Here is a 22,396-nt window from a genome sequence, read left to right as displayed (position 1 = left end):
TACTTACCAATTTTTGGGGGCTTATATGTGCGGCAGTCACTGGACGGTCTGAGTTCCATGTAGTATTGACAGTTCTCTGACCACAGGCAACAATAATAGAAAGTGATTACATCGTAGAGCCAGTGAGAGAAGCCTGGTACCCTGGGGGGCTTCCTGTATGGTGGGGAGCCCCAGTCATGACCTCGGTCAGGGGTGCTGCCCCCTATTGAATCAGTGGTAAGAACCTGAGCTCCAGAAGCATCATAACAGCACTGCTGTCCTGCAGCAAACTGTGGGCTATAGAAAAAGGAAAAAAAACTCATATTTAATCATGGTAAACAAAGGGACATACTCAAAGTTTTAAGAATATATGCAGCTGGGGTATTACATTGTTATAGATCCATATAAATAACAGCATGGGGAAGAGTGTGGGCATCACACATTACCTTGCCTGAATGCTCCTCACACAATGCACAGCCCCAGGGTGGTACGTACACACACTGCCCTTTTCAATGTCGCATCCATAATCTGTCTGAAAGAACCAGGAGACAATGGTTTTCTTCATGAAACATTTCAAAATGTATCTATTAGTGTGATTCAAAAAAGTGGCTCTGCTAATCATATAATAAGCTGGCAAAGAATTACTGCTAATTATGGCATACAGTGGCAGAGTGGTACTGCTAGTTACATAGTAAGCTGCTAGAGTGGTACTGCTAATTACATTGTAACCTGGTAGATTGGTACTGCTAACTACACAGTAAGCTGGTTGAGTGGTACTGCTAATTACATAGTAAGCTGGTAGAGTGGTACTACTAATTACATAGTAAGCTGGTTCAGTGATACCGCTAATTACATAGTAAGCTGGTTCAGTGGTACCGCTAATTACATAGCAAGCTGGTAGAGTGGTACTGCTAATTACATAGTAAGCTGGTAGAGTGGTACTACTAATTACATAGTAAGCTGGTTCAGTGATACCGCTAATTACATAGTAAGCTGGTTCAGTGGTACCGCTAATTACATAGTAAGCTGGTTGAGCGGTACTGTTAATTACATAGTAAGCTGGTTGAGTGGTACTGCTAATTACATAGTAAGCTGGTTGAGTGGTACTGCTAATTACATAGTAAGCTGGTTGAGTGGTACTGCTAATTACATACTAACGTGGTAGAATGGTACTGCTTATTATATAGTAAACTGATAGAGCAGTACTACTAATTATATAGTAAACTGGTGGAGTAATATTGCTATTTATATAGCGAGTTGGTGCTAATTATATATTTAGCTGGTAGAATAACCATATAAAGCAGGAAGCCTATGTGTACAAGATACAATGTATCATATATTTAGCAATTTCACGTTTTTATGGAAGCAATATGTTTTTATTCATGTCATCTTACAAATTCATCTAGAATGTAAACTCTCACGAGCAAGGTCCTCTCTACCCTTTGACTCCTGTCTGTCAGTCCCTGTAACATTGTATGTTGCATATGGTATGCCGTATTGTGCTATTCAGGGCTGCCAAGAGGAATTCAGGGACCCGGTACAACAACTTCATGGGGCACCCCTCATAGTTCAGCACACCAAAAAAGTTTGCACCGACGCACAACAACAGCGCAGAAGTGGGAGTATTCTTAAGATTGAGGGCGTGGCTATGCAACTTTGGGGCGTAGCTAGCAGGTGAAAAGTGCTACGCCACCCTCCTACAGAAATTAAAAACTGCATTGTGTATACCATTGCCACAAGAGTGCAGTACCCGCTCACCAGAGCGTGACATATGTCCCATCACTCCTGACTTTCAGGGCATCTAGCACCATAGTGTAGTATAGAAAAAATGCAGTGTGTGCATAAACAGTTCACAGTCTTGGCCTGAACACTCACCAAAAATTGGGATTGTCCTGCTAGAATCACAACATTTCACAGGCCCTCCTGCTCTCTCCTACCTGTTCTTGTCACTTTCGCCACCTGTGGCTGCCGGTTTCTTTAGTTGCAGCTTGTCTGGGTCCTGGAATGTTGGGGGCCCTATTTGGAAAAACAAATTACATTAAAATTTTAAAAAATATATTTAGAAAATTACAACCAGCGTTAAATTAATAGCACCCAGGAGTAATAAGTAGGCCTTCCTCCAGTCCCAACATTAAAATAATAGGTTTATTTAATAAATGGGAATACTATTTCCCTCCTTGCAAACAGCCCCAGCAATAAATTAATAGTATTTATGTATCACAAATATACTTGTTTCCCGCAACCATCACGGCCATTAAATAATTCATAGTTGCATTTAATAAAGAGAACTCATTCTCCCCAAACTCACCCCCACATTCAATAGCCCCAAAACCACCGAATCTTAAATTAATAGTCCCCACTATTAAGTTGCCCCATCACCCCACAAACAAAACAGCACCCATTAATTAGACACCACCTGCCTCACACACACTACATTGCCACAAGCCCCCTGTGCCACCACACACACTACCACAAGCCCCCTGTGCCATCACACACACTACCACAAGCTCCCTGTGCCATCACACACACACTACCACGAGCTCCCTGTGCCATCACACACACACTACCACGAGCTCCCTGTGCCATCACACACACACACACACACACACACACTACCACAAGCCACCTGTGCCAACACACACACACACACTACCACAAGCCCCCTGTGCCACCACACACACTACCACAAGCCCCCTGTGACATCATACACACACACTACCACAAGCCCCCTGTGCCATCACACACACTACCACAAGCCCCCTATGCCATCACACACACACACTACCACGAGCTCCCTGTGCCATCACACACACACACACACACACTACCACAAGCCACCTGTGCCAACACACACACACACACACTACCACAAGCCACCTGTGCCATCACACACTACCACAAGCCCCCTGTGCCATCACACACACTACCACAAGCCCCCTGTGCCATCACACACACACTACCACAAGCTCCCTGTGCCATCACACACACACACACACACACACACACTACCACAAGCCACCTGTGCCATCACACACACACACTACCACAAGCCACCTGTGCCATTACACACACATTAGTGTGCCCCTTCATCACAACCCCGCTGTGCCCCCTAATGATCACACTGCACCCTTCATGCTGCTTTTTCCCACTTTACCTGGCCCCATTTTATCACTCTGTTCCATGCTGCCCCCTCTCCCCTTCATCACTGTGCCATGCTACCCCCCCTTCCCCTTCATCACTGTGCCATGCTACCCCCCTTCCCCTTCATCACTGTGCCATGCTGCCCCCTCTCTCCTTCATCACTGTGCCATGCTGCTCCCCCCCCCCCTCTCCTTCCATCACTCAGTGCCTTTTTTTCTCTCCCCCCCCTCTCCTTCCATCACTCGGTGGCTTTTTTTCCCCCCCTCTCCTTCCATCACTGAGTGCCTTTTTTTCTCTCCCCCCCCCTTTCCTTCCATCACTCAGTGCCTTCCCTTCCCCCTCCTTCCATCACTCGATGCCTTTTTATTTCTCTCTCCGCATCTCTATGCATTCTCTACGCTATTGTGTGGTATAAGTTAACACTTGTTATGCCTGATGTCTTGCGCAAATGCTTCCGTTTTTGAGGTGGATGCATCTTAAGAGGTGTCCGACTCAACATATGCCTGTAAATAGACCTTTATTCCACACATCTATAAACATAGGAGGTCTGATTCTTCTACACTGTATCACACTGTCAGTATCGCTGTCACTGTCACGTCTGTATCACATAATAACATATACATGGTACAGAGCAGAATAATAAATGCATGGATGCAATTAACAGAACAAATCGCATGACATACAGAAACAATTCAGCAGAAGACATGACAGGAACACACAAAGACGTAGGGTTGAGGACTCTGTCTGTGAGAGCTTACACTCTAAAGAGAGGTGGTAGTGAGAGACAATAGGAACTAAAGAAGCTATAGAAGCTAAAGTGGTTCAAGCAGGTAGCTGAGGAGCTGGAGGCTAAACAGTCGGGTGGGGTACGTTCCAGCTGAAGAACAGCTGACAGCAGTGAAACCGATAAAAAAAGCAGATTACTGTGAGACTGACACGGAGGAAATACAGACTTACCCTAAACACGGCTGATGTTAATTGCGACTGGACAACAAGCCGGTTGTGGGATTCTTGTCATTCAAAATGGCCACACTGAGATTGCTGCTTTTAAGGGTCAATAGCAGGACCTGCCATATCTATAATGTGGAACTCCTAATCCTAACCCTAACCCTAATTGTAATTTAACCCTAACCTTAATCCTAACCCAAACCCTAACACTAGAGCTAACTGTTAGATTAGATTATAGATGCGGCGGGTCCTGCCATTGCCCCCTTAAAACCGGCAATTAAATTAAAACTTTAAATTTCAGTGTACAAATAAAGCTATCAAGTATTTGTGTGCTACATAAAAAAAACACCCAGTATTTATCTTATGTGCAAACTAATAAACTAATTTGCACCGTTTGCATTGTAACATGGTTTTGTCCAGGAGAAAACTCACTTTTTTGTCTTACTTTCTTTAATAAACCAAGCCCCAAATGTCACTGAGGACTAAAGCCAAAATATGGTAATGTACTGTGGGCAAGCAATATAAATGCAGTTAGTGAGTATAATGAGAGAACTCATTTCAGAGCAGCCTTAACCACTAATATTATTTACTGATAACGTACACAGGTATTTAAGGACACAGAAACATACTTTTTTCCCACCCATGTCCAACACGGGTGAATTAAATATGGCCATGTGCCCTAAATCTTTAAGTGTTTTGCTTTGCTTTAACATATTTAGTAAACTGTATGTTATGTTCAACTCTGTTCGGCATTAGTTTGTAATGAAAAAAAAAAGTGCATCCGATTGAAGCTGCACTCTTGGGTGGGATAAAGGATGAAAAAATCACCCTGCCCAAGGTGCTCAGCACTGTGGTCCCCGGGGATTCATCTCGCAGAAAACGAATGTTGGGGACTGGATGAAGGTACAAAAGAGGATGTGGCTGTGCTGACCAATTACAGTCACATAGACATATTCAATTGTTGGCGTTACATGGAAAAGTAACGCGGCGTGCGCATCATTACGGTAATAGTGGGCGTAATTACTGTTATTACGGTACCTTTCACACTGGATTTCAGCTCGCGACTCAGGGAGCTGCGAGCTGAAATCCGGCTTAGTATTACCGTAATAACGATAATACTTTTAACGCTGCTGGAAACGGCAACAATTGAATATGCCCCACAGAGTCACTTCATAACATACCTCCCAACATTGTAGCTTTTTATTGGTCCTCCTATGCTCACCCTCTGTCATTTTAAAGTAGTGAGCTTCCAAGAATTGTAAGTGCTCTACTACTGAAAAAGCCTGAGAAAAACTGTTTCAGCACGCTGTTCCCAGCAAAAACTGACCAAGAAAGTGGGAATGTAGCTGTAAGTTTTGTAGTTTTTTCTTCCTGTAAAATGTTGGGAGAAATGTCTTGTTTTACCCCTTTATAGACATACATGGTATCTTCCAGTGTCCGCTCTGGCCTGTTCTAGAGTGCAGGGACAGTCTGCTGTTTCTGTCAAGAAGTCAGGAAGGTCCTTCTCAGCATTTCTCCAGTCCACGCATTTATTAGTTGCCCAACCAGTATGGTCATTCCTGAAACTCTCGGACAAGTGCCAGGCTAAGGCATGAACAGGACTCCATATTGCATGCACGTTCCTATGACACAAAATAATAATGACAAATTAAGATCATCTTGAGACCACCACACCATGATGAAGGCCATTGATCTTTTATTTTTTATCAAATGCCTTTCATTAAATTTTATTTAGCCATCTTATTTAACAGCCTTCAATTTGTAGCACAGCTATCACCTCATGGGGTCTTTAAATCATTCCAAGAATAATATCAGAATAACAGATCCAAAATCAACAGGAGGAATATATCAGTCACTTGACTTTAGATCTGTTCCCATGGACTGAATGTTAAAAACCCCAGAAAAAACATGCGGGAAGCTGTGCTCTTTAAACTCAAGACCAAGCCTTAAGAAAACAGTCACCGTTATTGTCATTGCTATCAGTTATTATTTGTGTTCAGATTGTTTATGGGGTTTTTTTTTAAAAAAAAAGATGAAAGAAGTAATAAAAACACCCATGTTCGACAGCATGGGGCATACAATTGCAGCAAAGAAAATTTAAAATACCTTGTCTGTCCGGTGGCACAGTGGTTAGCATTGCTGCCTCACAGTGCCGTAGCCATGGGTTCCAATCTGACTACGACACTATCTGTGTGGAGTTTGCATGTTCTCCCCGTGTTTGCATGGATTTCCTCCCGGTGCTCAGAATTCTTCCCACTATCCAACAACTTGCTGGTAGACTAACTTGTTTCTGACAAAAATAACCCTAGTGTATTTGTATTTGTGTGGTAGAGAATTTATACTATAAGCTCTACTAGAGCAGGGACTATTGTAAATGATTAAACATTCTCTCTAAAGTGCTGTGTAACAGGTAGGCACTACATACTGTATTTCCCCATGTATAAGACGCACCTTTTCCCCCAAAATTATGGGTCTAATAACTGGGTGCGTCTTATACAGGGGTAGTAGCACTTACCCTGTCAGATGACTCCTCTGTCCGGTAATGTGTTCTCTATGTCTGATCCTGATGTTGAAAACCCGATTAAGGTCCTCTCTGCGATGTCCGGATGTCCTTTCAGGACCTTGACAAGGTCCTGAAAGGACATCCAGACATCGCAGAGAGGACCTTAATCGGGTTTCCAGCATCACGATCAGACAGAGAGAAGACAGAAGACAGAAGACAGAAGACTTTACCAGGCAGAGGAATCATCTGACAGGGTAAGTCAGAATTCACTATAGCCTTGTCTCTCCTCTGTATAAGCTGCACAAATACTCTGTGAAAAAATTGAGGATAATATTTATCCTCAATTTTTTCACATGATTTATATAGGTGCGTCTTATACAGTGGAGCGTCCTATACATGGGGAAATACGGTATATAAAGGATAATAAATAATTGCCCTTTGAATGGGGTGCTTCATTCTTTAAGGTTGAAGTCACCAAATGGTCCTCATCAATGGTGTTTGCTCCAGCTAAGGCATACTTTACATGGCACAAAGGGGTTATTGATTTCCTGTTCACCTTTTTGCCCTTGTTCCAAAAATGTAGCTATTGCATATTGACACCATGAGAGGTACTTAATACCTTTATCTTATTGGCGGTCCCTGGGATCACTGTGCTAATGTTTCCATGTTGTCCTGTAACATGGCAATGAATAGCAAAATAACAAATGTGGTCATACATTAAGGGGTGTGGCTATGAATCACTGGGACGTGCCAAGCACGTGAAAAGCACTAGGCCACACTCCTACATAAAAAAAACCTGCATTGTTGTGTGTACCCCATTGTCACAAGGGTGCAGAGCGAGCTCGCCGGAGCGTGACATATGTCCCAGGACTCCTGACTTTCTGGACATCTAGCACCACAGTGTAGTACATAAACAATGCAGTGTGTACAGAAAGAGTTCAGTCTTGGCCTGTACCTTACATTGGGCAGAACAGTCACCAAAAATTGGGATTGTCCCACTAGAATCACAACATTTCACAGACTCCTCTGCTCTCACCTACCTAGTCTTGTCACTTTCGCCACCTGTGGCTGCCGATTTCTTTAGTTGCGGCTTGTCTGGGTCCTGGAATGTTGGGGGCCCTATTTGTAAGAAAAAAATTGTACATTTAGAAAATTCAAACCAGCTACAGCGTTAAATCAATAGCACCCACAATTAATAATTAGGCCTTCCTCCTTATTTGCCGCAACCATCACTGTCATTAAATAATTCATAGTCACATTTAGTAAAGAGCCCACATTCTCCCCAAACTCACTCCCACATTCAATAGCCTGTGCCTCCCCCCTCTTTTTCCTTACCCTGTGCCCCCCTCTTCTTCATCACCCTGTGCCTCTCTCCCCCTCCTCTTCATCGCCCTGTGCCTCTCCCCTCCTCTTCTTCATCATCATATGCCTTTTCTCCCCCTTCTTCATCACCCTGTACATTTTTCTCTCCCCCCTCATCTTCATCACCCTGTGCCTTTTTCTCCCCCCTCCTCGTCTTCATCACCCTATGCCTTTTTCTCCCCCTCCCTCTTCATCAGACTGTGCCTTCCCCCCTTCTTCATCACCATGTGCCTTTTTCTCTCTCACCCCCTCTTCTTCATCACTCTGTGCCTTTTTCTCCCCCCCTCCTTCATCACCCTGTGTCTTTTTCTTTCTCCCCCCTCTTCTTCATCACCCTGTGCCTTTTTCTCTCCTCCTCTTCTTCATCATCCTGTACCTTTTTCTCTCTCCCCCCTTTCTTCATCAGCATGTGCCTTTTTCTCTCTCTCCCCCCCTTCTTCATCACCATGTGCCTTTTTCTCTCTACCCCCCCTCTTCTTCATCACACTGTCCCTTTTTCTCCCCCTCCTCTTCATCACACTGTCCCTTTTTCTCCCCCTCCTCTTCATCACACTGTCCCTTTTTCTCCCCCTCCTCTTCATCACACTGTCCCTTTCCCCCCCCACCTCTTCTTCATCACACTGTCCCTTTTTCTCCCCCTCCTCTTCATCACACTGTCCCTTTCCCCCCCCTCTTCTTCATCACACTGTCCCTTTTTCTCCCCCTTCTCTTCATCACACTGTCCCTTTTTCTCCCCCTCCTCTTCATCACACTGTCCCTTTTTCTCCCCCTCCTCTTCATCACACTGTCCCTTTCCCCCCCCCCCTCTTCTTCATCACACTGTCCCTTTTTCTCCCCCCCCCTTCTTCTTCATCACACTGAGCCTTTCTGCTTTGCTTTCCTCATCTCTTTTACTTACCTTTGTATTGGCTTCTTTCATCTTTTTTCTTCTCCTCTCTCTTGTCTTCTTTTTGAGGACTCATCTCTGCGCCGACCACACTGAATGTTGGGCGTGACCTCATCACGTCACACCCGACATTCAGTGCAAATGGAGCAGGGAGGAGGGAAGAGGGACGTCGGCGCTGTGATCATGTGAGTATTTGTATAATCACATGATTGCGGCGCTGGTGCCCCCGCCCCCCTAAACCTCCTCCCCAACCCCCCACCCTCAAAAAGAAAAATTAAATAAAAAAAAATAAGGTTGAAAAAAAAACCCAAAAAAAGTTGGCAGTGAGGGCCCAGGTTGGGCCCCTTGGCATGCCCAGGCCCGGGTAATTAGTACCCGCCCCCTCCCTTTCGGCGGCCTGCTGGCACAGGCCGGAAATGGCATGCGAAAACTTAAATCCTTAACACTTAAACATAACTTAAACAATATGGTTTTTGTAAAAAAAAAACAAGCATAATACATAGCCTTTTTTTTTTACATAATACAGAATTAAGAACAATTATTTCATGTTGAGACGTGCACTTTAATTTCATTTTATTATTGGACATTTATGTTGTTTAGAGACAAGGATTCAATACTGATATGTTGGATAATTAGAGCACTAGACATAAGTGACCAAAATAGAAAAATAAACACAGAGAGAGATTTGTTAAACAAAACCATAATATAAATATATTGTTTTATTTATTTATTTTTAAAACACATTTAGTTATAAAATATGTTTACTATACAGTAAAAATTATTCCATTCTGTAGCAAAAATGATAAATATTTCTACACACTGTAATAGGCCATACAACAGGTCATGCAAAATTCAGGGTCTGAGACTTGGAACAGTCATGTAAAAATTGGGATGATAGAAAGGTAGTCATATGTTGGATAATTAAAGCTCTGGAAATAAGTAAAAATAGTTTTGTTCTGCAGCTAAAATGATAACTATGTTTACACCCTGTACTGTACCTCTCTCCGTCCTTCCGGTTACTAGCAGTGATCCTTAACATTCCTACTTCCCATTGATCATATGGCGATGGAGCAGGAACTGGAGTGAAGGTGAAGTTGCCACTGTTGGGGTGAGTCGCATTTAGTGTGTACAGATAGGTCCAATGAGCCTGCCATGATTCACTGTATGGAACCCCTGGATGAACAGAGCAAAGAGGACACATAACAGCAGGGCTGAGTTATCAATAAACTGATCTATCTTTCACAAAAAGACTCATTAGTTGTTTTATTTGTTAACATTTTTCTCCTTTTTTTATTTCTTCCTCACATAAGTTATTTCTAGTCATGATGGGTAGATTTGTCAAACCTTCTAAAAAGGAAAAGTGCTTGTTGTTTGGTATGTTTGTAAAATTCCAATAAAAATACTGGATTTAAAAAAAAAAAAAGGAAAAGTGCAAGTGTGTCCCATAGTAATCTATGAGATTCTAGCTATCAATTTCTAGAATGTACTGGATACATGATAGATAGAATCTGATTGGCTGCTATACAAAAGCATGAGGGAAGCTGTGCAAAGGTGTGAAGGGAGATCAGGGCCATTACTAGGGCTGTGCGACAGGAGCAATCACCCAGGGCACAAGGTTGAAGGGGGCACAGTTTATGAATATCTAAAGTTCATTTGGTTAAAATTGAGGGCTAGGGGGTGGCATTTTTGTTTCTCGTCCCAGGCACTACAATTTAAAATTATGGCTCTGGGTGAGATGTGCAGAGGTGTGTGTGGGGAGATGTGCAGAGGTGTGTGTGGGGAGATGTGCAGAGGTGTGTGTGGGGAGATGTGCAGAGGTGTGAGGGGGGATGTGCAGAGGTGTGAGGGGGGATGTGCAGAGGTGTGAGAAGAGATGTGCAGAGGTGTGAGGAGAGATGTGCAGAGGTGTGTGGAGAGATGTGCAGAGGTGTGTGTGGAGAGATGTGCAGAGGTGTGTGTGGGGAGATGTGCAGAGGTGTGAGGGGGGATGTGCAGAGGTGTGAGGGGGGATGTGCAGAGGTGTGAGAAGAGATGTGCAGAGGTGTGAGGTGAGATGTGCAGAGGTGTGTGGAGAGATGTGCAGAGGTGTGAGGGGAGATGTGCAGAGGTGTATGGAGACTGGAGAGATGTGCAGAGGTGTGTGAGGGGAGATGTGCAGAGGTGTGAGGGGAGATGTGCAGAGGTGTGTGTGGGGAGATGGGCAGAGGTGTGTGTGGGGAGATGTGCAGAGGTGTGTGTGGGGAGATGTGCAGAGGTGTGTGTGGGGAGATGTGCAGAGGTGTGAGGGGAGATGTGCAGAGGTGTGAGGGGAGATGTGCAAAGGTGTGAGGGGAGATGTGCAGACGTGTGTGGGGGATGTGCAGAGGGGTCAGGGGAGATGTGCAGAGGTGTGTGGAGAGATGTACAGAGGTGTGTGGAGAGATGTGCAGAGGTGTGTGTGGGCAGATGTGCAGAGGTGTGTGTGGGGAGATGTGCAGACGTGTGTGGGGGATGTGCAGAGGGGTGAGGGGAAATGTGCAGAGGGTTCAGGGGAGATGTGCAGAGGTGTGAAGGGGACGTGCAGAGGTGTGAGGGGAGATGTGCAGAGGTGTGAGGGGAGATGTGCAGAGGTGTGTGTGGGGAGATGTGCAGAGGTGTGTGTGGGGAGATGTGCAGAGGTGTGTGTGGGGAGATGTGCAGAGGTGTGTGTGGGGAGATGTGCAGAGGTGTGTGTGGGAAGATGTGCAGAGGTGTGAGGGGAGATGTGCAGAGGTGTGAGGGGAGATGTGCAGACGTGTGAGGGGGATGTGCAGAGGTGTGAGGAGAGATGTGCAGAGGTGTGAGGAGAGATGTGCAGAGGTGTGAGGAGAGATGTGCAGAGGTGTGAGGGGGATGTGCAGAGGTGTGAGGAGAGATGTGCAGAGGTGTGAGGAGAGATGTGCAGAGGTGTGAGGAGAGATGTGCAGAGGTGTGAGGGGGGATATGCAGAGGGGTGAGGGGAGATGTGCAGAGAGATGAGGGGAGATGTGCAGAGGGGTGAGGGGAGATGTGCAGAGGGGTGAGGGGAGATGTGCAGAGGTGTGTGGGGGATGTGCAGAGGTGTGTGGGGGATGTGCAGAGGTGTGAAGGGAGATGTGCAGAGGTGTGAGGGGAGATGTGCAGAGGTGTGAGGGGAGATGTGCAAAGGTGTGAGGGGAGATGTGCAGACGTGTGTGGGGGATGTGCAGAGGGGTCAGGGGAGATGTGCAGAGGTGTGTGGAGAGATGTGCAGAGGTGTGTGTGGAGATGTGCAGAGGTGTGTGTGGAGAGATGTGCAGAGGTGTGTGTGGAGAGATGTGCAGAGGTGTGAGGAGAGATGTGCAGAGGTGTGAGGGGGGATATGCAGAGGGGTGAGGGGAGATGTGCAGAGAGATGAGGGGAGATGTGCAGAGGGGTGTGGGGGATGTGCAGAGGTGTGTGGGGGATGTGCAGAGGTGTGAGGGGAGATGTGCAGAGGTGTGAGGGGAGATGTGCAGAGGTGTGAGGGGAGATGTGCAAAGGTGTGAGGGGAGATGTGCAAAGGTGTGTGGAGAGATGTGCAGACATGTGTGGGGGATGTGCAGAGGGGTGAGGGGAAATGTGCAGAGGGGTCAGGGAAGATGTGCAGAGGGGTGAGGGGAGATGTGCAGAGGTGTGAAGGGGACATGCAGAGGTGTGAGGGGAGATGTCCAGAGGTGTGAGGGGAGATGTGCAGAGGTGTGTGGAGAGATGTACAGAGGTGTGTGGAGAGATGTGCAGAGGTGTGTGTGGGCAGATGTGCAGAGGTGTGTGTGGGGAGATGTGCAGACGTGTGTGGGGGATGTGCAGAGGGGTGAGGGGAAATGTGCAGAGGGTTCAGGGGAGATGTGCAGAGGTGTGAAGGGGACGTGCAGAGGTGTGAGGGGAGATGTGCAGAGGTGTGAGGGGAGATGTGCAAAGGTGTGTGGAGAGATGTACAGAGGTGTGTGGAGAGATGTGCAGAGGTGTGTGTGGGGAGATGTGCAGAGGTGTGTGTGTGGGGAGATGTGCAGAGGGGTGAGGGGAGATGTGCAGAGGTGTGAAGGAGACGTGCAGAGGTGTGAGGGGAGATGTGCAGAGGTGTGAGGGGAGATGTGCAGAGGTGTGTGTGGGGAGATGTGCAGAGGTGTGTGTGGAGAGATGTGCAGAGGTGTGTGTGGAGATGTGCAGAGGTGTGTGTGGAGAGATGTGCAGAGGTGTGAGGAGAGATGTGCAGAGGTGTGAGGAGAGATGTGCAGAGGTGTGAGGGGGGATATGCAGAGGGGTGAGGGGAGATGTGCAGAGAGATGAGGGGAGATGTGCAGAGGTGTGAGGGGAGATGTGCAGAGGTGTGTGGAGAGATGTACAGAGGTGTGTGGAGAGATGTGCAGAGGTGTGTGTGGGCAGATGTGCAGAGGTGTGTGTGGGGAGATGTGCAGACGTGTGTGGGGGATGTACAGAGGTGTGTGGAGAGATGTGCAGAGGTGTGAGGGGAGATGTGCAGAGGTGTGAGGGGAGATGTGCAAAGGTGTGTGGAGAGATGTACAGAGGTGTGTGGAGAGATGTGCAGAGGTGTGTGTGGGGAGATGTGCAGAGGTGTGTGTGTGGGGAGATGTGCAGAGGGGTGAGGGGAGATGTGCAGAGGTGTGAAGGAGACGTGCAGAGGTGTGAGGGGAGATGTGCAGAGGTGTGAGGGGAGATGTGCAGAGGTGTGTGTGGGGAGATGGGCAGAGGTGTGTGTGGGGAGATGTGCAGAGGTGTGTGTGGGGAGATGTGCAGAGGTGTGAGGGGAGATGTGCAGAGGTGTGAGGGGAGATGTGCAGACGTGTGAGGGGGATGTGCAGAGGTGTGAGGAGAGATGTGCAGAGGTGTGAGGAGAGATGTGCAGAGGTGTGAGGAGAGATGTGCAGAGGTGTGAGGAGAGATGTGCAGAGGTGTGAGGGGGGATATGCAGAGGGGTGAGGGGAGATGTGCAGAGAGATGAGGGGAGATGTGCAGAGGGGTGAGGGGAGATGTGCAGAGGTGTGTGGGGGATGTGCAGAGGTGTGTGGGGGATGTGCAGAGGTGTGAGGGGAGATGTGCAGAGGTGTGAGGGGAGATGTGCAGAGGTGTAAGGGGAGATGTGCAAAGGTGTGAGGGGAGATGTGCAGACGTGTGTGGGGGATGTGCAGAGGGGTCAGGGGAGATGTGCAGAGGTGTGTGGAGAGATGTGCAGAGGTGTGTGTGGAGATGTGCAGAGGTGTGTGTGGAGAGATGTGCAGAGGTGTGAGGAGAGATGTGCAGAGGTGTGAGGAGAGATGTGCAGAGGTGTGAGGGGGGATATGCAGAGGGGTGAGGGGAGATGTGCAGAGAGATGAGGGGAGATGTGCAGAGGGGTGAGGGGAGATGTGCAGAGGTGTGTGGGGGATGTGCAGAGGTGTGTGGGGGATGTTCAGAGGTGTGAGGGGAGATGTGCAGAGGTGTGAGGGGAGATGTGCAGAGGTGTGAGGGGAGATGTGCAGAGGTGTGAGGGGAGATGTGCAAAGGTGTGAGGAGAGATGTGCAGACGTGTGTGGGGGATGTGCAGAGGGGTCAGGGGAGATGTGCAGAGGTGTGTGGAGAGATGTGCAGAGGTGTGTGTGGAGATGTGCAGAGGTGTGTGTGGAGAGATGTGCAGAGGTGTGTGTGGAGAGATGTGCAGAGGTGTGTGTGGAGAGATGTGCAGAGGTGTGTGTGGACATGTGCAGAAGTGTGAGGGGAGATGTGCAGAGGTGTGTGGAGAGATGTGCAGAGGTGAGAGGAGATATGTGCAGAGGTGTGAGGGGAGATGTGCAGAGGTGTGAGGGGAGATGTGCAGAGGTGTGAGGGGATGTGCAGAGGTGTGAGGGGAGATGTGCAGAAGTGTGAGGGGAGATGTGCAGAAGTGTGAGGAGAAATGTGCAGAAGTGTGAGGGGAGATGTGCAGAGGTGTGAGGGGATGTGCAGAGGTGTGAGGGGAGATGTGCAGGGAATTTCTGACCAAACCACGCTCTATGTGGAAACACGCCTCAGCTTTGTTATTAATTACAAACTTAAGGACCAATGTAAGATTTGTCCTCAGTATCGTTTGGAGGAAGTATGTAAACATCTACAAACTGCAAACTTTGTCTATTCGATTCTCCAACTGGATACAAAGCCTATTGCATGTGATTACAAGGACCCCAAGATAACCGGTCTAAGGGTGGTGAAATGATTGGTGGCTAGCTGTAGCCGATGTATAGTTAAACCACCAACACAGCCTGCTAGGTCCCACCTTTAATTTCTTCCATGACTCTTTAACAAAAGGTACCAGCAGTTGATACGTTCCTTATAATAAAATGGAGGCTTAAGATTGGTTATCAATATTTACATTACTGCTCTATACTTCTTCTCCAGCTGACTATGTGTTTACTATTGATTGGAGCCCTCAAATCTAAAGCACATATGTGAAAATATTCCCCTGCAAGTAGAGTAAGAAAACAGACTATTAGAAAAACTTAAGCTGAGTCCTTATGAATTGCAATTTTATTGGACTTTTTAATTATACGTATGTGTGTGTGTGTGTGTGTGTGTGTGTGTGTGTGTATATATATATATCTATATATATATATAAATTTATTTTATTACATATTATATATGTTTTGTGAAATATGTGGCTTTAATTAATATGATTCTAATAAAATGTTCTATGAAGATTTTTCGTGGTATGAATTACTTGGATTTGCGCTTTTCATAATTGTTGGGTTTTTCTTCTGCGAGATGTTGAGAGGTCTGTGTGGATATCTGAGTGGCATGGAGGCATATTCAGGTGTGCCAAGAGGAATTCAGGGCCCGTTACAACAACTTCATGGGCCCCCCTACCTTATAGTTGAGGATGGTAAAAAATAATTGTGCCACCGTGCAAAATTTAAATGGGTGTTAGGGGCGTGGCTATGCATCATTGAGGCATGCCTAGCACTTGAAAAGCACTAGGCCACCCTCCTACAGAAAAAAACCTGCATTGTTGTGTACACCATTGCCACAAGGGTGCAGAGCGAGCTGCAGAGTGTGACATATGTCTCAGCATGCCTGACTTTCTGGACATCTAGCACCACAGAGTAGTATATAAAGAATGCAGTGTGTACAGAAAAAGTTCACAGTCTTGGCCTGCACCTTACATTGGGCAGAACACTCACCAAAAATTGGGATTGTCCCACTAGAATCACAACATTTCACAGACTCTCCTGCTCTCTCCTACCTGTTCTTGTCACGTTCATCACCTGTTGTTGCTGGTTTCTTTAGTTGGGTTTTGTCTGGGTCCTGGAATGTTGGGGGCCCTATTTGGAAAAAAATGGCTACATTTAGAAAATTTCAACCAGGCCCAGCGTTAAATCAATAGCACCCACGTTTAATAATTAGGCCTTCCTCCACCACCAACATTAAAATAATAGTATTCACATTTAATAAATAACCTATTTCCCTCCCTCCAAACAGCCCAAGAATAAATTAATAGCATTTACATTTCAGAAATTTTACCTATTTCCCGCAACCATCACTGCCATTAAATAATTCCTAGTCACATTTAATAAAGAGACCTCATTCTCCTCAAACTCACCCCAACATTCAATAGCACCGAAACCATCCCATCTTAAATTAATAGTCCCTACTATTGCATTGCCCCTCCATCGCCCCACAAACAAAATAGCACCCATTAATTAGCCTCCACCTACCTCACACGCACTACATTGCCAAAAGCCTCCTGTGCCATCACACACACATTACTGTGCCCCCTTATGATAACACTGCATCCTCCATGCTGCTTTTCCCCTTCACCTGACCCCCCTCATCACACTGTGCCATGCTGCCTTTGCTCCCCCTTCACACTCTGAAATGCTCCCCCCCCTTCATCACTCTGTGCCATGCTGCTCTCCCCTTCAACTTCATCACTCTGTGCAATGCTGCTCCCCCTTCTCCTTCATCACACTGTGCTTTTCTCCCCCCTTCTTCATCACCCAGTGACTCCCCCCCCCCTGTCTTCTTCATCACACTGTGCCTTTCTGCTTTGCTTTCCTCGACTCTTTTACTTACCTTTGTATTGGCTGCTTTCATCTCTTTCCTCCTCTCTCTTCTGTCTTCTTTTTGAGGACTCCTCTCTGCGCCGCTCCTCACTGAATGTCGGGCATAACGTCGTCTTGTCCGACATTCAGTGCAAATGGAGCAGAGAGGAGGGAAGAGGGACGCCGGCGCTGTGATCATGTGAGTATTTGCATAATCACATGATCACGGCGCCAGCGCCCCCGCCCCCCTTAAATCTTTCCTCCAACTGTGAAGTTCCTTTAAGTTTTGGATGGTGCAGATTTATTTATTTTAATATTTTTTTTTACAACACTGTTCAGTTATTAATGAAGCACAGTTTTGTGGTCCTAGCCTTATAAGACGATATAAGGGTTAATGTTAGCCAACTCTTACTAGCCTGATTAATAGCTTAAATCTCTGATATTGATGGCCATTGACTGACTTTTGCTTCTCAAAATATGTTGTCAATAATCACTTCAAGCTGTTATAAAAAAAAATAATAATAAGGTAGTGTTTTGCAACAATGACAGCATAGACATGTCACAAACTGCTTTAACGGTTTTTGATAAATAAGCCTCGGTCTGAGTTGACAAAATATTTAATAGAAGCCACAAATGATTTTTTCACTTGATAAATTGGTAAAATAAAGTTTTTTTTAAATTGAGTCCTATACTCTCACCTGTCCAAACTGAAAGGGACCATAAAAGGAAAAAAACGAATCATTCAAAATATAAATATGCAAATTATTATTTATCTGTGTTTTCAGTGAAAAACAAGAAGAACACACACTTTGAATAAATGAGCTCAACGAGTTGATCCCACATACCAACCATATATTACATTAGAGTTTAATGTGTTGTTTTCTGATCTCACCTGTTTCATTGTAGCCCCAGACCTCTATATGGACTTGTTCAGTAATGAGAATGCTTGGGTCCCAGGTCATTGTGAGAGTTCCATTATACTCAGCAGTTCCATAATACTGCCATTTTATGGAGTCAATCAACACACTCTTTTCATTCACTGATGCTTTGCTGTGATGAACTGGAATCAAATAATATAAACAGAAACATTGATGTCTGTATGTAATAAAGTGTCTTATAAGATAGTTCTACTGTTTTCTAAACCTTTTATTAAAATAATTTAGTGATGTGATATGTACACTATGTTCTTCTAATTTGCAGGTAATTTACTTCTACTTCAGATAGATCATTGGTGAGTATGTACTGTATATGTAATCCTGTTACTTGCACTTTTACCTTTGTCTTTGCATAGTGATGACATCACTATTGATTGGCAGAAGGTGTTTATGATTAGAAATAACATACTATATACTGATTGCAATGCATATTAAATGTTACCTTAAGGTTTTTCTGTACTTTATAGTATTTTTTTATTTGGAATGCAAAACATTGCATAACGTCCCTAGGCTACTCTACCTGATTACCATCTCTCTACTCCGATTCATACAAAAAGTATATGTGCTCTTTTTCTATACTCTAACAACCATCTGATCCTCAGACCAACAATCTGTGTGACTGGATCACTTAGCCCAAAAAAAGCACTTTATACCCCTGTAATCTGGATGGACTAATATGCTATATGTGGCACTTAACCTCATGCATATCTCTTCCACAATCATTACCTACTACTTTCCTGGTTACAGGACTTTCTTTTAGCCGCACCCATTCTGTGGAATTCTCTCCCTCACTCAACAAGACTTTTCTCTAGGCTCTAAACCTTCAAAGCGGGAAAACTCACCTCTTCAGACCAGCTTATCAAATTCCTCAACCTGCCTTTTAACCTCGCTAGGCTGTTTTAAATGATTATCGTCACTCTACATAGTTCACACAAAACTTTTATGTGTTTCTATAGTCAAGCAAGCCTCTGACCCACAGACTAAGATTGCTGTGAGACTGGATCATGTAGTCTAATTAGCACTTTTTACCTTTGCACTCTGACTAGATATGCAATGTGTGGAAGTTAACCTCATGTACCAGTCCTATAGACATTAAGCTTGGAGCAGGGCCATCTTCCTCTTTGTCTATCTGTTAATACCCAGTATCTTTTTAGTACTACGTCTGCTACAGAATATGCTGGTGCTATATAAGTAAATGTTAAAAGTAAATATAATAATAACTGTGTGCAGCTGACATACAATACAGTTTATTATAAGTCAGTGTTTTCTTAGATCCATACTCATAAAAGACAAATGGGCATCTGCATGGATGTTTGCAAGTTGGAAATTCATTTTTATGAATGAGTTTTTGACATTATTTGATAAAAATATAATTAATTACATTTTAAAGTTTCCTGTATCTTTACCACACTGTCTCTAGGTTTCCTCTCCATAAATTGTTTATCAGGGCTACCACTGTATCTTTACTAGGAAACATCCTGCAGATTGTGAATGCAAACCTTCCAGGTGTAGCCCTCATTAGTTACCTTTTAACTCTTTTCTTTCCAGATTGCTCAGTTTAGCGCATACTTGCCTACTTCCAGTAGGCGACGTACGGGAGAGGGGAGCGGCTAGAGGACGGGAGGGGGCCGGGCGCCTTGAATAGCGTCGTTTTGGCGACGCCCCCACAAGTAAAGTGCCAATTTTTTGCTGGGGGCGGGGCTAAAATGATGCGATTCCCTGTGAATCGCGTCATTTTAACAAGGGAATTTCGGGATGCGGGAGAAATTCCAGCTCTTCCGGGGCAGTTGGCAAGTATGGTTTAGCGGGAACACTGAGGGCTACCCATAGTTATTATGAAAAGCAGAAATTATTTACTCCTTCTTTTTTTGTTTTCAGAACTTTGTGGATATGGGGATGCCAGATAAGAGATTGCCTAGTGGGCCTGACTCATGTTCAGATGTACGACCATTTGCATAGAGTATCCTGTGTGAAACAGCTCGGCACATGCTCAGAAACTGAGTTTACGCCAATGCACGCAATTGCATGCAATTCATGTTCAAACGCAAATGACACGACTGGCTTGAAGAGGGAAGGGCGGAGTAGCGTAGCAATGTACAGAATGGGCATGACAAGAGCATTCCAACACACGATTCAAGTTCTATGTTTCTCGTAAATGTCCTTAGGTGCAGCTATAGGGCAGGTGTAAGTGCTGACTGATAGTGATTGCTGACACAGCATAGTCTTTGTTTTAAAGACTACCTGTATGTGTGCCACAGATAACACAGTTTATACAAGTAAGACAATACAAAGACTTTATATGTACTGTACATTTTAAAAGCATCTTGATTTTTGTATTTAATGTAAAAAAGAATCTATTTATACTAGCTGAAGTACCTGGCGTTGCCCAGGTTTAAATCTATTAAATTATCAATGATTTGGATGTAACTGTCAACATTTTAAAAATAATTAGCAGCTTAGCAGCACTTCCAACTCACTCATGAGGTGGCTGAATGGATTTGGATGATATTTTTATATTAAATATCATCCAAATCCATCCAGTGGAAGGCCCAGAATAGGCTCCCCAGGTCAAAGTTCTGGCCAGTGTATACCACCATGAGGTCCAACTGGGACCTCAGCCCCCTAGTGTGTGTTCTGGAATCCAATGTTATCAGCCTGTAAAGCTTTTGTCTAAATCCATCCAGTTGAATGCTCAAAACAAGCTCTCTGGGTCAAAGTTCTGGCCAGCGTACACCAATGGGAGTTCCGATCCGGGACCCTAGCCCCCCTAAAACCTGGCCAGGACCTAACTGGACCAGTTCGGGTTAGTTTCATCCCAATTGGTGCAAGGGTGTCCAAATGAATACCTGGACAAACAGGCAATTAAACAAACAGACCAATGAACTTTATATATAAAATGCCATCCAAATGTAACTAGTGGAAGACCCAGAAAAGCTCCCTGGGTCAAAATTCTGGCCAGCATACACCAATGGGAGCTCCAACCGGGACCTTAACCTGCTAGTATGTTTTCTGGGATACAGTGTTACCAGTTTGTGAAATTTTTGTCCAAATCCATGCAGTGGAAGACTCAGAACAGACTCCCTGGGTCAAAGTTCTGCTCAGCCTACACTAGTGTCAGGTCCAACCAGGACTCTGGCCAGCGTACACCAACGGGAGGTCCGATCCGGGACCCTAGCCCCCCTAAAACCTGGCCAGGTTCCAACTGGACTAGCTTGCGTTGGTTTAATCCCAATTGGTGCAGGGGTGTCTGAATGCATAACCGGACAGACAAATAAACCAAATACATTCATTGGAAGGACCAGAACAGGATCCATGGGTTAAAGTTCTGCCCAGCGTACACCAACAGGAGGTCTGACAAGGACTTCAAACCCCTAGTATATCTTCTGGTATCCAAGTTTTTGGCCAAATCCATCCAGTGGAAGACTCTGAATAGGTTCCCTGGGTCAATGTCCTGCCCAGCATACACCAACGGGAGGTCCAACCTGGACCCTAACTCCCCTAAAATCTGTCTGGGATCAAACTGGACCACTTTGCATTGGTGTCCTTCCAATCGGTGTAGGGGTGTCCGAATGCATAACCGAACAGACAAACAAACCAAAAGCATCCAGTGGAAGGCTGAGAACAGGATTCCTGGGTCAAATTTCTGCCCAGCATACACCAACGATAGGTCCGACCGGGACCCTCACCCCCCTAAAATCTGGCCAATATCCACCGGGACCACGTCGCGTTGGTTTCATCCTAGTAGGTGCAGGGGAGTCGAAGATGTTCACCAGCAAACAAACAAACAAACTTCTTATATATATATATATATATATATATATATATATATATATATATATATATATATATAGATTTTCCTAAATCCATATTTTTAATAGTGATTATACTGTTAAGAGATGCTCATTTGTTTTATAATATACTTTTTTTTATGCATTCTGATGTGACCTTATTTTGCACATATGCTTGTGCACATACTGCAGTCTCTTCCTTCTGACATACAAGTACTGTGTAGGCAAAGTGTACTAACTCCCAGATTCAAATGGAAGCTTAAGATACGCTTGAATTTGAATATGTTCAAGTTTCGTGCTTTTTTTAAAACGCAAGTTGCCTTCCAATTTGAATCAGGCCCAATGTGTTTATTTCCTGTCATTTGCCATTTGAAGAGGGTGCCAGTGTCATGTTTAATAAAATGCTATTAAGTGAAATGTATAAGGGAAAGTATCGGAGCATCTGGGAGCTATTCCACACGACAAGCATTACTTCAGCCTTTCGTTGCATGTGTTGTTCGAGAATAGACGAGAGTGAGCTTAAATAATGTGCACTGTCATTTCCCTCTAAACGTCTGGATCTGCCCAGTTTGGCTACCTGCGTGTTATCAAATTGGAAACTAATCCTGACACTAGCCGCTAGACCAAGGGAGAAAATCACCCCATGTGTGCCCAGCAGAATATAAACTCAGCATTCACTGTGTCATTGTTATAATAAATTATATAGATTGTGGCAGTTTGATTTATTAAAAGCAAAATCACTGAGGAAATGCCAGAAAATTGCTGTGTTACAAAGCACTATAATACACAACCCCGTCCCGATTTTTTATATTGTAAAAATAAAAGGC

The 22,396-nt window shown here is 45.0% G+C and overlaps 1 protein-coding gene across 4 annotated transcripts in view; it reads right to left on the bottom strand.

Annotated features, from left to right (window-relative positions):
• Positions 1-22,396, bottom strand: part of SUSD2 (sushi domain containing 2) — a 181,700-nt gene that overhangs the window by 113,602 nt on the left and 45,702 nt on the right. For 3 of the 4 annotated variants that reach the window (XM_075178545.1, XM_075178544.1, XM_075178547.1), the window contains 5 exons: positions 17,739-17,906; positions 9,818-9,992; positions 5,489-5,690; positions 426-511; positions 8-276 (listed from right to left, as the gene is read on the bottom strand). In XM_075178545.1, coding sequence (XP_075034646.1) covers positions 8-276; positions 426-511; positions 5,489-5,690; positions 9,818-9,992; positions 17,739-17,906 — 900 coding nt within the window. Of the gene's footprint in view, positions 1-7; positions 277-425; positions 512-5,488; positions 5,691-9,817; positions 9,993-16,047; positions 16,127-17,738; positions 17,907-22,396 lie in introns of those variants that run through there. The other variant, XM_075178548.1, reaches the window with a different exon arrangement.

Source organism: Mixophyes fleayi, chromosome 1 (genome assembly GCF_038048845.1).
Source record: "Mixophyes fleayi isolate aMixFle1 chromosome 1, aMixFle1.hap1, whole genome shotgun sequence".
Classification (NCBI taxonomy): domain Eukaryota; kingdom Metazoa; phylum Chordata; class Amphibia; order Anura; family Limnodynastidae; genus Mixophyes; species Mixophyes fleayi.
Note: the sequence above shows the minus strand (reverse complement) of the source record. Positions and strands in the feature narration are given on the sequence as shown.